This window comes from Geospiza fortis, unplaced genomic scaffold (genome assembly GCF_000277835.1).
Source record: "Geospiza fortis unplaced genomic scaffold, GeoFor_1.0 scaffold37, whole genome shotgun sequence".
NCBI lineage: Eukaryota > Metazoa > Chordata > Aves > Passeriformes > Thraupidae > Geospiza > Geospiza fortis.
In genome coordinates this window covers 941,620-953,668 of record NW_005054449.1, presented here as the reverse complement: position 1 = coordinate 953,668, position 12,049 = coordinate 941,620, and the positions used below count along the sequence as shown (strand labels likewise).

General features: G+C 43.2%; 1 protein-coding gene across 1 annotated transcript in view; it reads right to left on the bottom strand.

The window, feature by feature from the left end:
• The window catches only part of PLCH2 (phospholipase C eta 2), a 66,926-nt gene that overhangs the window by 21,893 nt on the left and 32,984 nt on the right, over window positions 1–12,049 (bottom strand). Inside the window, exons 2-7 of the mRNA XM_031062497.1 lie at window positions 8,548–8,694; window positions 7,453–7,696; window positions 6,817–6,946; window positions 5,653–5,823; window positions 3,779–3,872; window positions 243–446 (exon numbers count right to left, since the gene is read on the bottom strand). Coding sequence (XP_030918357.1) covers window positions 243–446; window positions 3,779–3,872; window positions 5,653–5,823; window positions 6,817–6,946; window positions 7,453–7,696; window positions 8,548–8,694 — 990 coding nt within the window. The remainder of the gene's footprint in view (window positions 1–242; window positions 447–3,778; window positions 3,873–5,652; window positions 5,824–6,816; window positions 6,947–7,452; window positions 7,697–8,547; window positions 8,695–12,049) is intronic.

Below are 12,049 nucleotides of genomic sequence, written 5' to 3'. Positions count from 1 at the left end.
GCAGGAATTTTACAAGTTTTTTTCCTCACTACCAACAAGACCACTCCTCAAATGTCTGTCTCAAGAAAATCTGGCCATTCTACCACAACACTATTTTGTTGTTCTTTATGAAAGGAAAACACCATTTCCCAGGATTTTTTCTTCTCCCCAGCTACCATGCCTTCTGCAGAAGCCACAAATCTTTCTTCAGAGAGGAGAAACAAGACTCCAGAGCCCACTGGCAGCTCCTTTTTGCTCTTTACCTTCCACACAGCGACAGCCAGACTGTAGCACCCATGCATACATGTCCACCCTGGACTGGGACATCAGCTGATCTCCCATGAGGTAGGTGTTGTGTGAAGAGGTAATGAAATAGTGACTCAGAGGGTAGCTCATGTCCTGGTTCACTTGGTAATGCTCTGGGTTGAAGATGTCCCCCGATGGACTCCTCATGTAATTGGTGAAACCTGTCAACAAACAACACTTTAAATAATGTTTCATTAATGTTTCACAGTTTCATCCTTTTTGTTGCTGCAACCTTCCTAAAACCAGCCTAAAATGCATCCTTATATTCACCAGCACATTGAAGATAAAGAAATAGCATCACTACACCCAAATTGTCACCATGACCAAGTGCAATTATTGCTTTTCTCATTGCTTTGTACGTTTTCCTGCTCTGCCTTTCCTGAGAAAAATATGTCTATTTAATCCAAACCTTATAACTTGTGCCAAAAAATTCTGCTAGGGCATTGGGTCACATGGCATATAAAAGCCTCTGAGATCTGCAGTCATATCCTCAGTGAAATCTTGTAAGATCTACAGTATTGGGATGCATAGAGACAGTTTTTGATGGCCCAACAGGAGATACTCTCCTCTCCTCTTTCATTATTTTCCAAAAAAACCACCAAAATAATGACAGTACACATTGGCTTGTACAAGCTACACTCTCTAATTTGGAAATGACACCACAAACCTGCCTGTGGAGTGGGGAGCTCTGCAGTGCTGCACTCATGTCACTTCAGAGACTAAAGTTCACTCCAGAATTGACACTGAAATATCAATTATCTGCGGGCCTTCCAGTGATGCTACCAGAAGAATTTCTTTTCCAGAGCAGTGGGATGCTTGTAAATCCTGCAGGCATCATCACCTGGGCCCTCTGTGTATTGCAATCACTACTCTTGTTCAGAAGCAAAGTTTTAGCAAGTTATGATTTAATCTTTGTGTGAAATTGCTGCTCTCAGACCTGCAGCAGACATTTGTGCACATATCACAGCCACTTTCACAATTCAGACTGACACAAAACACTGTAACTTCCACTTCAGATCTCCCCCAGAGGTTTTTCTTTCACCACCGAGGAAAAGACTCAGACTCCCATTCACACCCTGGCTTTGCTGACAGTGATGATGCCTTTGGTCAGTAGGTTTCTGCTTCAAGACTTCCAATTCTCCTGACATTTCACTCATTCCATAAATGAATCAGTGCCCCTGTGAAAATCCTGCCAGGCTTCCAAAGGTCTTAACACACTCTGACTGTGACAAGAGAAAATGTCACCTTTATGATGGTCCTTCTAGGCTACACATTTGGTGTTGAAAATTTTATTAAAGGAAAAGAGCTGATAAACACAAACAGCAGCCAAAACATTTTGAACAACACACTGGGACACAGTGCCAGGGAATTCAACTCAGCCCAGCTGAATATTGAAGTCTTTTGGAGCACACACCATGCTCAATGAGCACATCAGTGATAGAGGCAGGAAAACAAAAGATGAACCAAGGCAGAGCAGCCACTGTGGCAAATGGACAGAGCACAGAGTGTGTCAGCAAACACACAGCCACCCACTGGTGGCAGGTAATCAGTTCTTCCTGCTGCAAGATGAATTCCACCCAGCACTGGGAGGGCAGCTGCTGCAGCAGCACCATTGTTTGCTTTAAGCTCTTGTTAAAATATGATGGTTGCAATGAGTTCACACTAACTGGATTTATCAGTCCTACAAGGAAGAAACAGGAATGGAGGAAGGTGCTGGTAGCAGTGAGTCCCACAGGACTGCACTCAGGGAAGGTGCACTGGCACTGTGGCACTTTGATCAGCACACAGAGGTAAAGGGTTTCTTTAGAGACTGTGAACGAGCCCATTGTCACAGGCCAGTCCAAGGTGCTCCATGACAAAAGCCAGCAGAGCTGAGGGCAGGCACATGAATGAATAGGAAAGGACAAAGAGCACTGTTCTGTTATTTCACTACTACTGAGGTGCAGCCAGGTGTGGGCAGGATGCTCCTGTCTGGCTGTACCAATCTGAGGAATGAACAGGCACCTTCAGCTTCCATGGCTGCTGCATTTCAGTCCCCAGGGCAGCACTGGATGTGTTTTTTGGGAGACAGGAGGCATCTAAAGTCTCAACTTCACACAAAAACAGGAGAGAAATAACTCCTCTGTGTGTGTGCACACACATGTTCATACATGATGTACATGCAGACACAGGTTTGGGATTTTTAAGCAGCTTTTCCTCCTTTGTCAGCACCAGCCCAGCAGTGAGCCCTGTCAGCTCCTCAGTCACCTCTGCTTGGGTGTTACCAGAAATGTCCTGCATTAATGAAGCTCTAGATTAGGTCTGTTCTGTTCTGCTGCACTTGCAGCAAGTTACTGGAGGGGTTAAGGTCACAAAGCTTTTTCCAGCTGTCTCCAAATGACCTCACCTTCTCCTTCCCTCTGATCACAGCAGACACCAGCAGAATGTCACCATGCTGGACTCTCTCTTACCCTAACCCATAAATTCTCTAATGTTTTAGCATCCATTCTGAGGCAAAGAAATTGTATAGATGTTGTTGTTGTTGTTGTTCTCTGTGGAAACTTACAATACTTTGAAAAGCCTACTCTCTACTTTTTTAGGTATGAGGAAAGCAAGATAATGAACTTGCTTATTCATTATTTATGTGACTGCAACTGTCTGTAAAGACTAGAAAATGAAAAGAATGTCATCTGCTCCCTCACTGGCATTAGCATAAGCTTTAAAATAAATTGAAAATTTAGTCTGGAAGTAGAACAGACCTTGACCCATCCTAAGCAACCACCTTACACACTGTACCAGAAACTACCCACTTCTTCCTGCAGGAAACCAAACAACTTCTGTTCTGCCACTTTTCGCGATGACAACACACCCACAGAAATGGACAAGGCTGATTTTCTAAACGTCCAGGAACTTTTGCACAGAACCTAATTCCTCAGGAAAGTACTCCCTTCTTGGGGTCAATAAATCTGGCTGAAGATTTACTATTTAGGGGAAAGGACTTACAGTCAGCCCCCAAAATAACAGCTACCACCCTGGTGGCACAGCATTGGTATATTTAGAGAGAAGGCTTCAGCAGCAAAGGTCAGGAAGGCAGGACCAATTTAATCTATCATCCCACTCAGACATTTACTCTGGATCACATCACTCTTCTTATATTAAGACTTAATTTGATTTCCAAATTGATTTGATTTCCAAAAATACCTGCAGGAATGATGCAACTAAATTCAACTGTATTTTCCAAAAGCACAAATAGAGACACCTCCAGCTCCAGCTGACTTTCAATGACTGCTGCTTCATCCTGATATGTACCTTTCAAAACTCCTCCAAAGAAATCTGATTTTTTTAGGTTCCTCAGTAAATGGTAGATATTTTTAAAAAAAGCAAAAAGACTGGAAACATACTTTATACAACATGACAAAATTCTACATCTCTATATTCTGCAAGCAGCAGCAATATTCTCCTGAGCATTGAGCCAGCTCCCTTTTCCCCACAAAAGCTGCACCAGCCAGCTTACCATCAATTCCCAGGGCTCCCTCCTTCTTGTTCTCTGGGCATGGCTCAAACTTGCTGATGATTTCCAGGCAATGTTCTTTAGTCACATTTGTCATCTGGAAAAGCAGCAGAAATGCAGTGTTAACTATTAATCACAGCTTCTCTGAGCTCTCTCCATCTCCAGTCCAACAACTGGGCAGATTATCCATGGTGGGACTGAGGATTTCCAGTTCCCCAGAGGGATTCTCACTCCTGTCAATCAGTGTCAGGTCAGATCAGAAGGGGAGCTCTCTGTGAAAAGTTTCTGTGCTATTGGCAGCTGCCTGATGCCAGAGTTCTGCTTTGTAGGTCAGATCTGTTGTTAGGCACCACAGAGCGTCCAAACAGAACGAGCTTTGCCACAAACCAATGGGATCTCTTCTCTTGTAGGATTAGAGGATTAGTTTGCATTATCAAAGGGTTTTTTTACTTTAAAATAAAACAAGAAAATGTCTCATCTTTATGCAGCAGACAGAAAAATCTGTTAGTAGCAGGGAAACAGAGAAACAGGACATAATGTTCTCAGGAAATCTGCTAACTTCAAGGTTGCTCTGCATTCTCAATTGAAAAAGAAAAGAGTACAAAGGGAAATATTTGTCTGTAAATGTTGTCATTTATGAAACCAGGGTCATTAATACTGAGCTGTAACTTTTTTTACATAATGCAATGTTTTAGTAACTTAATTTTAACACAATTAATACTCCTGCTATTAACTGTGGATGTATTCTCTATTATCCTGATATTATTTAACATTCCTCTCCTGAGTGGTCCAGCAAATCCTTTCTATTAGATGCTGTACATGAAAACACAGCCCTTGTCATCAGAGTGCAATAAAGTGACATCAATTTGGCAACACAGAATCTTTGCCTGGGGGAAAATGAAACCACCAGCACGTCTGCTACAAGATCAATGCCTTTTCTGGGGGTAATTTAAAACCTAATAAATAAAAGTAAGAGAAGAAGACAAAAACCTCTAACTCTGGATTTGAACATTGATGATACCGGGTTCAAAAGATGAAGCTCTGGAACACCAGGTTTTCCTGGAATGGACTAAAGATGTTTTCCCTGTCCATGTTGTATGAGAAAGGGTGGCAAGGGAGAGAATTCCCCCAGGCAGGGTTTGGCCATGTCAGTAATTAGCTGAGTTGATTTCTGTCCTGTGGTGAGTGTTCATTTTCCCCTCAGCATCTGGAGGATCAATTGACCAATGAAATGGAAACACACCCACTTATCTAAGATAACTGCCAGAGAGGTGGATTTTTTTATTCATTCCTTTCATGGACAATGACTGAAAATCATGGACATTTATGGCTTACAGGCAGGAAGCTTCAGAGGAGACCATGAGAGGAAAAGGGCAAAGAAAAGTCAAAACATTTGCTCCTGCAGCACTGGACTTAAATCACTCTGAGAAAATTCCTTAGGTACTACAATGCGTTTCAAAGACTCTCCTATACATTAATCATCCTCTCAACTGCTCTTTGAAAGATAATCTTCCAGTTTACACACTGAGATAGTGTGACAAAGTAATTCAGAGTTTCATCATGAGCTGTGCACTAGGTCACAAGCAGAGCCAGCTTTGCTCCAAGGTACTGGGAACAGACAGATGCTGATGGGATTGTTCAAGGGGAACACAAGAAAAAAATAAAGCAGTTCTAGAGATTATATTTAGAGGCACACTAGAAGAGCCTACAGGGCAAAAAGGTAGTGAGAGCAAGAAGATTCAAGAAATAGTCCTAGATGAAAATCAAGAGACATCTGTCTATTTTTCAAAAGTCCCCACTCCTTTTGAAAGGGAATTCATTCCCAGTGGCATGCAGAAAGGCCTGCAGCTGGAATCCTGCTCCTGGCTTGGGCCTACCTTCTGCTCAGTCTCCAAAAAGCGTTTCAGGTCATCTGTGTCCAGGTAGTCCTTGTGGTTGCTGTAGGTGAGCATCAGCAGGTACAGATCGCGCCGCGTCGACATCATCTTGTAGAAGGCACAGAACTCCTCAAAGTCCAGCGTGCCCTGGTTGTCATCTGTGTCAGCCTCCTGCAGCACACAGCAACCAGACAGTCACAACCCAACTGCCTGCACCAATTTTAAATAAACAAACCCCTGCATGAGAGCGAAGCACTGGAGTTAAGTGCAGGTTGAAGCTGCGTGACGTGGCTGCTAGAACTAACTGATCTATCAGCCTTGTCACAGGAATCCTCTGCACAGCTTTGAACCTCTCCCATGGACACATCCATGCCAAAAACAACTTTGAAGGTTTTAATTATTCCACAGGGAACCCTGCTGAAGGATTTCTTCTGTCTACAGCAATTAAGTGAAGGCAAGATATGTGTGTGTCTGGCAGAATTACCCACTCACATCTTCAGATGATCATTGGAGCCCAAGACATCTTGAAATTAATTTTATATCCAGGATTTGAGAGGATTTCTGTAAAATCCATGGCCATAAACTAATAAGATCTGGAAGAATACTAATTTTGCAAGTAAAGAAAAAAACCATCAGGGATTTCACATAAAGGCTTGCTGGTCCCTGCAGGGACTTTGTGATAACAAAAGCTACACATCTCCATTGTTGCTCACTAAATTGGGCCAAGGTCAGCAGAACACAATGTCAAACAAACAGCTCTCAGCAGCGCAAAAATCTGACAGATACAGAAGTTTGCATGCTGGGTATTTTATTAGTACCAGCTACCAGAGGATATTGGATACTTTATTTGATAATATTTGTTAGAGAGAACATTATTGGAGGAGGAAACATGACTGGGTTTCTGACCTAAAAAGTATAGGAAAAGAGCAATCTTGGAACTGTGTGTTTTCACATTATGTAACACCAGAAGGTACCTGGTGTGTTGCCTTTTTCTGTGCATAACGATTTATCTGTGACGTGTTTCTGGAGCTCTTTCCAATTTACCAAATGGACTGTGTAGTATCTCTCAGTAGAGTGGAAACAAACCAGCTGCTGAAGTATTTGCTATTTCTCCTACTGGATTTCATGTTAAATCCTTGCTTTTTCAGGAAAAAAAAATCTTACCTTAAACATTTGCTTGACTTTCTGTCGGGGTAGGTTCACATTCAGTTTGTGCATGAGCTGGAGCACTTCACTAATACTCAGACTGCCATCCCCATTTTTATCTGCCTCATCAAATGTCTGCTTCAACCACATTGAACAGGAGTTAAGGAACAGCATGGATTATTGAAGGATATTACTGAACATCATGGATATATGATTTTTTTTCACATTAGGAAACTCTGCAAATAAGACTGGGAATGAAAGGTCAAGCGAATATCTAACTCTCCTCGTGTTAGTTCAGAAACAGCTTCTAGATTTGCTGTGCTCAACATGCCACAGGTGCTCTGTGCCTATTTGACAACACAGAAGAAAAACTTCTGAGTGAATCTCCATGTTACATCACCAAATTAAATGGGTGGTTTTACATTGGGAGTGAGACTCAAGAATGTACCTGTGTCCTTTTCAGTCCGCTGCACTCAGTCATCTCCATCTCCAGGACAATCATCTTCATGAACTCTGTCTCTGGAACCAGGGAATACAGTGGGAACTGCTCTGAAGCTCTGAGCCTAGTGCTTACTTGTAGCAAAGCAAATACTGTAAGGAATCCTGAGCTTGTCCCACTCCTGGGAAAGCTCCCAGGCAGCACAGGAAGGATATTGGTCTCTGGTCCTTTGGCGTTTGGAGAGGCTGTCCTCGTCACTGATGCCTGCCATCAGGTACTTCAGCCCTGTGATCCAGGTCCGTGCCTCCTCAGCACTGGAGGACACCAGGTCCAGGGACTCCATGTGGTCCCCGTAGTAGATGCTGAAGCAGCAGTTGGGGTCGAAGCTGCCGTCGGCATAGCGCTGGAAGATCTCTGACTGCTTCCCCTCACACACCTCCTGGATGGAGTCGATGGAAACTGCAGGGACAGCGATGGCTGTGAGCATGCTCAGAGACATCCCAGAGAGGGAGAGACCCAACCTCATCCTGCAAGGCCCCAGTTCACACAAGGGTGGACTCCAACTCATTTACAGCACCCTACACCCCTGCAACTTGCATGGCCAACCACAGCAACTTCAGCTTCATAAATTACCCATCATAAAATCATTTACTGCCCTTTAAAGTCAAGTACATCACAGTGGAATCCTTTGAACCCTTCAGGCAAATACCCAGTGCCTTGCCTTGGAAGCAGGTACCACAGATAGAGTTTTCCCCACCTGGGCTGAAAGAGAGGACTCAGCCCATGGTGCTCTGCAGCACTATTGCCAATCTAATGTAGATTGCTTCCCCCATTGGGCAGTTGACCCTGCCCACCCCAATTATTCATCCCTCATTGCCCCTACAGGTTGCTGCCCTTTGCCCAACCCCTTTTCCCTCAGGTCATTGGTCACTGACCCCATACTTAAGTCTGTGCACAGCACATGCTCGTGTCTTTTGTCCGTGATTTCTTTTCAGCATGGTGGAGCCAACGTTCACTGGAATTTATCATACAAAAGGCCCTTCTGCCTCTCTGTGCTGAGCTAGCTGTGGTGAGTGTGCTGTGTGGAATTGACTGCTTTCCCTGAATGCCTACCCAAGATAGTGGATGGTGTTATCTATTTTCCAATAAGCTTTTCCACAGGAGATGCTTATTGGGAAATAGGTAACACCATCCACCATCTAAACCCCACCCTGCTACACAACACCTCTCACTGAGCCAGACCCTTCCTTCTCATTTGTTTACAAGGCCCCAGGAGGGGTCAGAGGGGAGGTTCTGTGGCTGACACTCACTTTTGGCTTTCTCATTCTTCCGAGAGGGTCTCCAGCGAATGCAGGACCTGTGATCATCCAAGTAGTAGAAGCGGACCAGCCCCTTGGAGCCTCCTCGGAGTTTGATCATCTGGGTGCCCGCCTGCATGGAGCTCATACATCTTTCCACTGAGAGGGGAATAAAGAGAGAGCAGTGAGCCAGACCTTGCTCCCCTTGGAATTGCCTTTACAGGATGAAAACGCATCAAGCAGCTGCCAAGTGAACAGCTCAAGTCAAAGGAGAAGGGTTCCTGTAGTGCCTGGTATAAGAGGTCAGGTGTTAAGATAAAAAAGACAGAAAGATTCTTGGTGACTGTGTACTTAGGTGTAAATGTGAAAGTTTTCATTCCCATATAGATTTATAAGAAATGATCGTATGTTGGAACCAGCACAGGGTATGTGCCTTCCTCAAGACATCTCAAATCTGAGCTCCTACAACATGTAAACCTTGTGCTGGACACAGGGTGAAATTTCACCTGGAAACTGGAATCCTTGGCCAGCAAGGTCCCACTGCTTCTATGGATTAAGTCACTGATCCTACAGATTTACTTAGCAAGAACCTCACAAACTTTTCATCTCCCAAATCCTCCAAACCCCCATTTTCCAAGCAGGAAGCCTCTCACCTGTGTTGTACTTTGCCTCTGGGCCTCAGGACCTGTTCCATTCCTGTGGGTTTGGCAGAATCCCAGACAATGCAGCCTTAAAAATCACGAGTGTTGGGAGAAGCTCCCTCCAAGGGTCTGCTCTGCCTCTCCTGCCCTTTCCTGAGGAGCTGCTGCCAAACCAGGGCTCTGGCACTGACAGCTCCTGGGAGCCAGGTCGGGGCTTTCTGAAATCCAGCTGCTGCAAGGACTAAGCTCAACAACTTCAATCCAACTGTGAGTGGCTGGCTCTGTCCCAGGAATAAATGCAGACTCACATTTTCTGCCAAGTCTCCCATTTATTTCCCCTGATGACAGAGCAGAGCCTGTGACCTGATTTTCCTCTGACTTTCTGCCTGATCCGTTTAAGTAAAATTAAAACTATTACTGTGTTCAACATTCTTTTTTTTTTTCAGCCCTAGAGATGAGAAGTGAAAATTACTGCTGAGATTCTGGATTGAAGAATGAAAATTAATACATGCAGTACACATTCTAATTCAGAAATAAATGCAAGGAGATTCTGAGGTCAGGTTTCTTTTATCAATCTTCTGCCATCAAGATTAAAGATGAAACAGTGTCCAGATGAAAACACTGATTTCATGTGTTCCAAAATGCATCAACACCAACACAACTCTTTGGGGTGATTCAAGTCCACCTCTCAGGCAAAAGCAAAAGCAAGGTAAGTAAAAAGAAATGGGGAAAAGCTTTGATGTCCCTTTGCTTTAGAGCTCATGTTCAGATAAAGTCAATTAATTCACTCTGGAAAAGGTTCAGCAAAATAGACTCATTTAAAAGCAGACCTCTATGGTACAAGAAAATTTTAATTTGAAGGCACAATTCTGTAGAGTTCATTGTCCATGTTAATAAAATATTCATGGAGGGAAGGTGTGGAATTGAGAGCAAGATAATCCCTTGTGTAACATTTTACTTCTTAAAGCTGGACCCTTGTCTTCAGGCACAGATACCTTTAGAGAAAATCAATATTCAGCAGGTATCACCATAAAGGCAAGAGCTGTGCCGAAACATCCACTGCAACATCGGATCCAAACTCAGCCCAACCCTCTCCCAGACACTCAATCTTTTCAATATCTGCTTTCATTCTGATTCAGAAGAAGAGAAATATTTCTCAGATTTACTGAAATAATAATTATGGGAAGCTCGAACTTATTTTCATTTCACAAGGCTCATAGGGTTTTTGAAAAAAAATATTCAGTCAAAATAGGTAATAAAAGAATTTCTCTGAACAGTAATCACACACACTTCAAAATCACATTAAATTTCCGACTTCCTCTATGGGAATTATAACAGCAAATAATCTTATTGGAAGAAATCAGAAGAGGAGAAATGGGAAAAGTATCAAAGACCACACCTGTTACAAAGCAGAAGATAATGAAGAAGTACCAAAATAAAACCACACTTTCTGCAACACCCATTTACTTTGCTTTTGCACGAAGCAGGAACATGTTCTCTGCTGTTAAAATTTTAATAAGCATCCTTGGATTGCTTTTTCAATGCTGCTGTTTATTTTGTTGCAAGATTTCTCCCACAAAGCCACCCTGAGCACCTCACAGCTGCCTGCTGCATTCCCAGCTCATCTGGACAGATCTTGGGTGATCCATGGCCAGCCCCAATATTTCAGTGTTGCCATCTTTTGGGACTGGTGACACAGGGAAAGGAGGGCACAAATATCTCTCCCTTCCTGTGGGAGAGCAGATTTGGTGGATTCTGGCAATGCAGGGGGAAGGAAAACCCCAAAGGGAATGCAGAGGTGTTTGCTGGGGCACCAGGCAAGAGCCAGGAGATGGAGCAGGGACACCTCCACACCTGTCCCTTCTGGGGACTGAAAGTTTAGAGCACTACAGAGATTGGAAGAAAGAAAAAAATAAAAAGAAAAAAGAAATCCTAGTGGTACTTCTATCAAACAGAAAATGATATGTTTTTTTTCCCTGAAGTCTTTCACAGCATGTAAGTGAAAAGGGCACACTGCTGAGAAGTAGAACTGCTTTTCCTTGCCATTGTTCACATTCCTTCTTTAAGGATTCATTCCTATACTTCAGATAAAAATCCCCCAGTCTTGCAATGAATCAGGTTTTTGAACAAATGGCTCTTAACTATCTTCAATTAAGGCTGAATTACAGCTTTTCTGTTTTTCACTTCATTAGTTCCTTTTTTTTTTTCAGAATTCAGCTTATGTTCAGCTCTCTTCTGATCTAATGAGTTGCCTCAATTTGCATCTGAACAAAAAAAATTGTGGAGAGAAGATGGATCTCTGTATACTGCAGCACAGAGCACTGTCAGAGCAGAGCAGAGCAGAGCAGGGAATAGAAACTTGGAACGCCCAGTTCCACACGGGACTGATGCAGCAAAAAGACTCACAGTGATTTCTCATGCTTCTTAATAACATTTATATTTACTATACAAAGTGTTAAAGTAACAATAAATAGCAAAACTAAACAAACCATAAACCCTGCAATTTGTCCTGAAACAAGGGGGGGAAAGGAGACTGATATAATTCCTATTGTTAGCAAGATGTTCTAGTGTCTGCAAATTAATTATTTATGGTTCAGTACCATTATTGTCTTTTAGGAGTCTCTGAGTTTGATATAAATATGTGAAGGAGTGGGAGTATTTTAGCATGTGGGGATGAAAAGAAGTCAGGAGATTGAGTCATTGAGTATTTTTGTACATGGACCAGCTTTGTCAAAAGATTCCCATCCCTGGGCTCAAGGCAGCCCCGGGTTGTGTCACACACCTTTGCCCCAGGCAGCTTAGGGACAGTGAGCAGGGAGCATCAAACCCCTCCGCCCCAAGAACAGATCCTGGAGGGATGAATCCTAATTGTG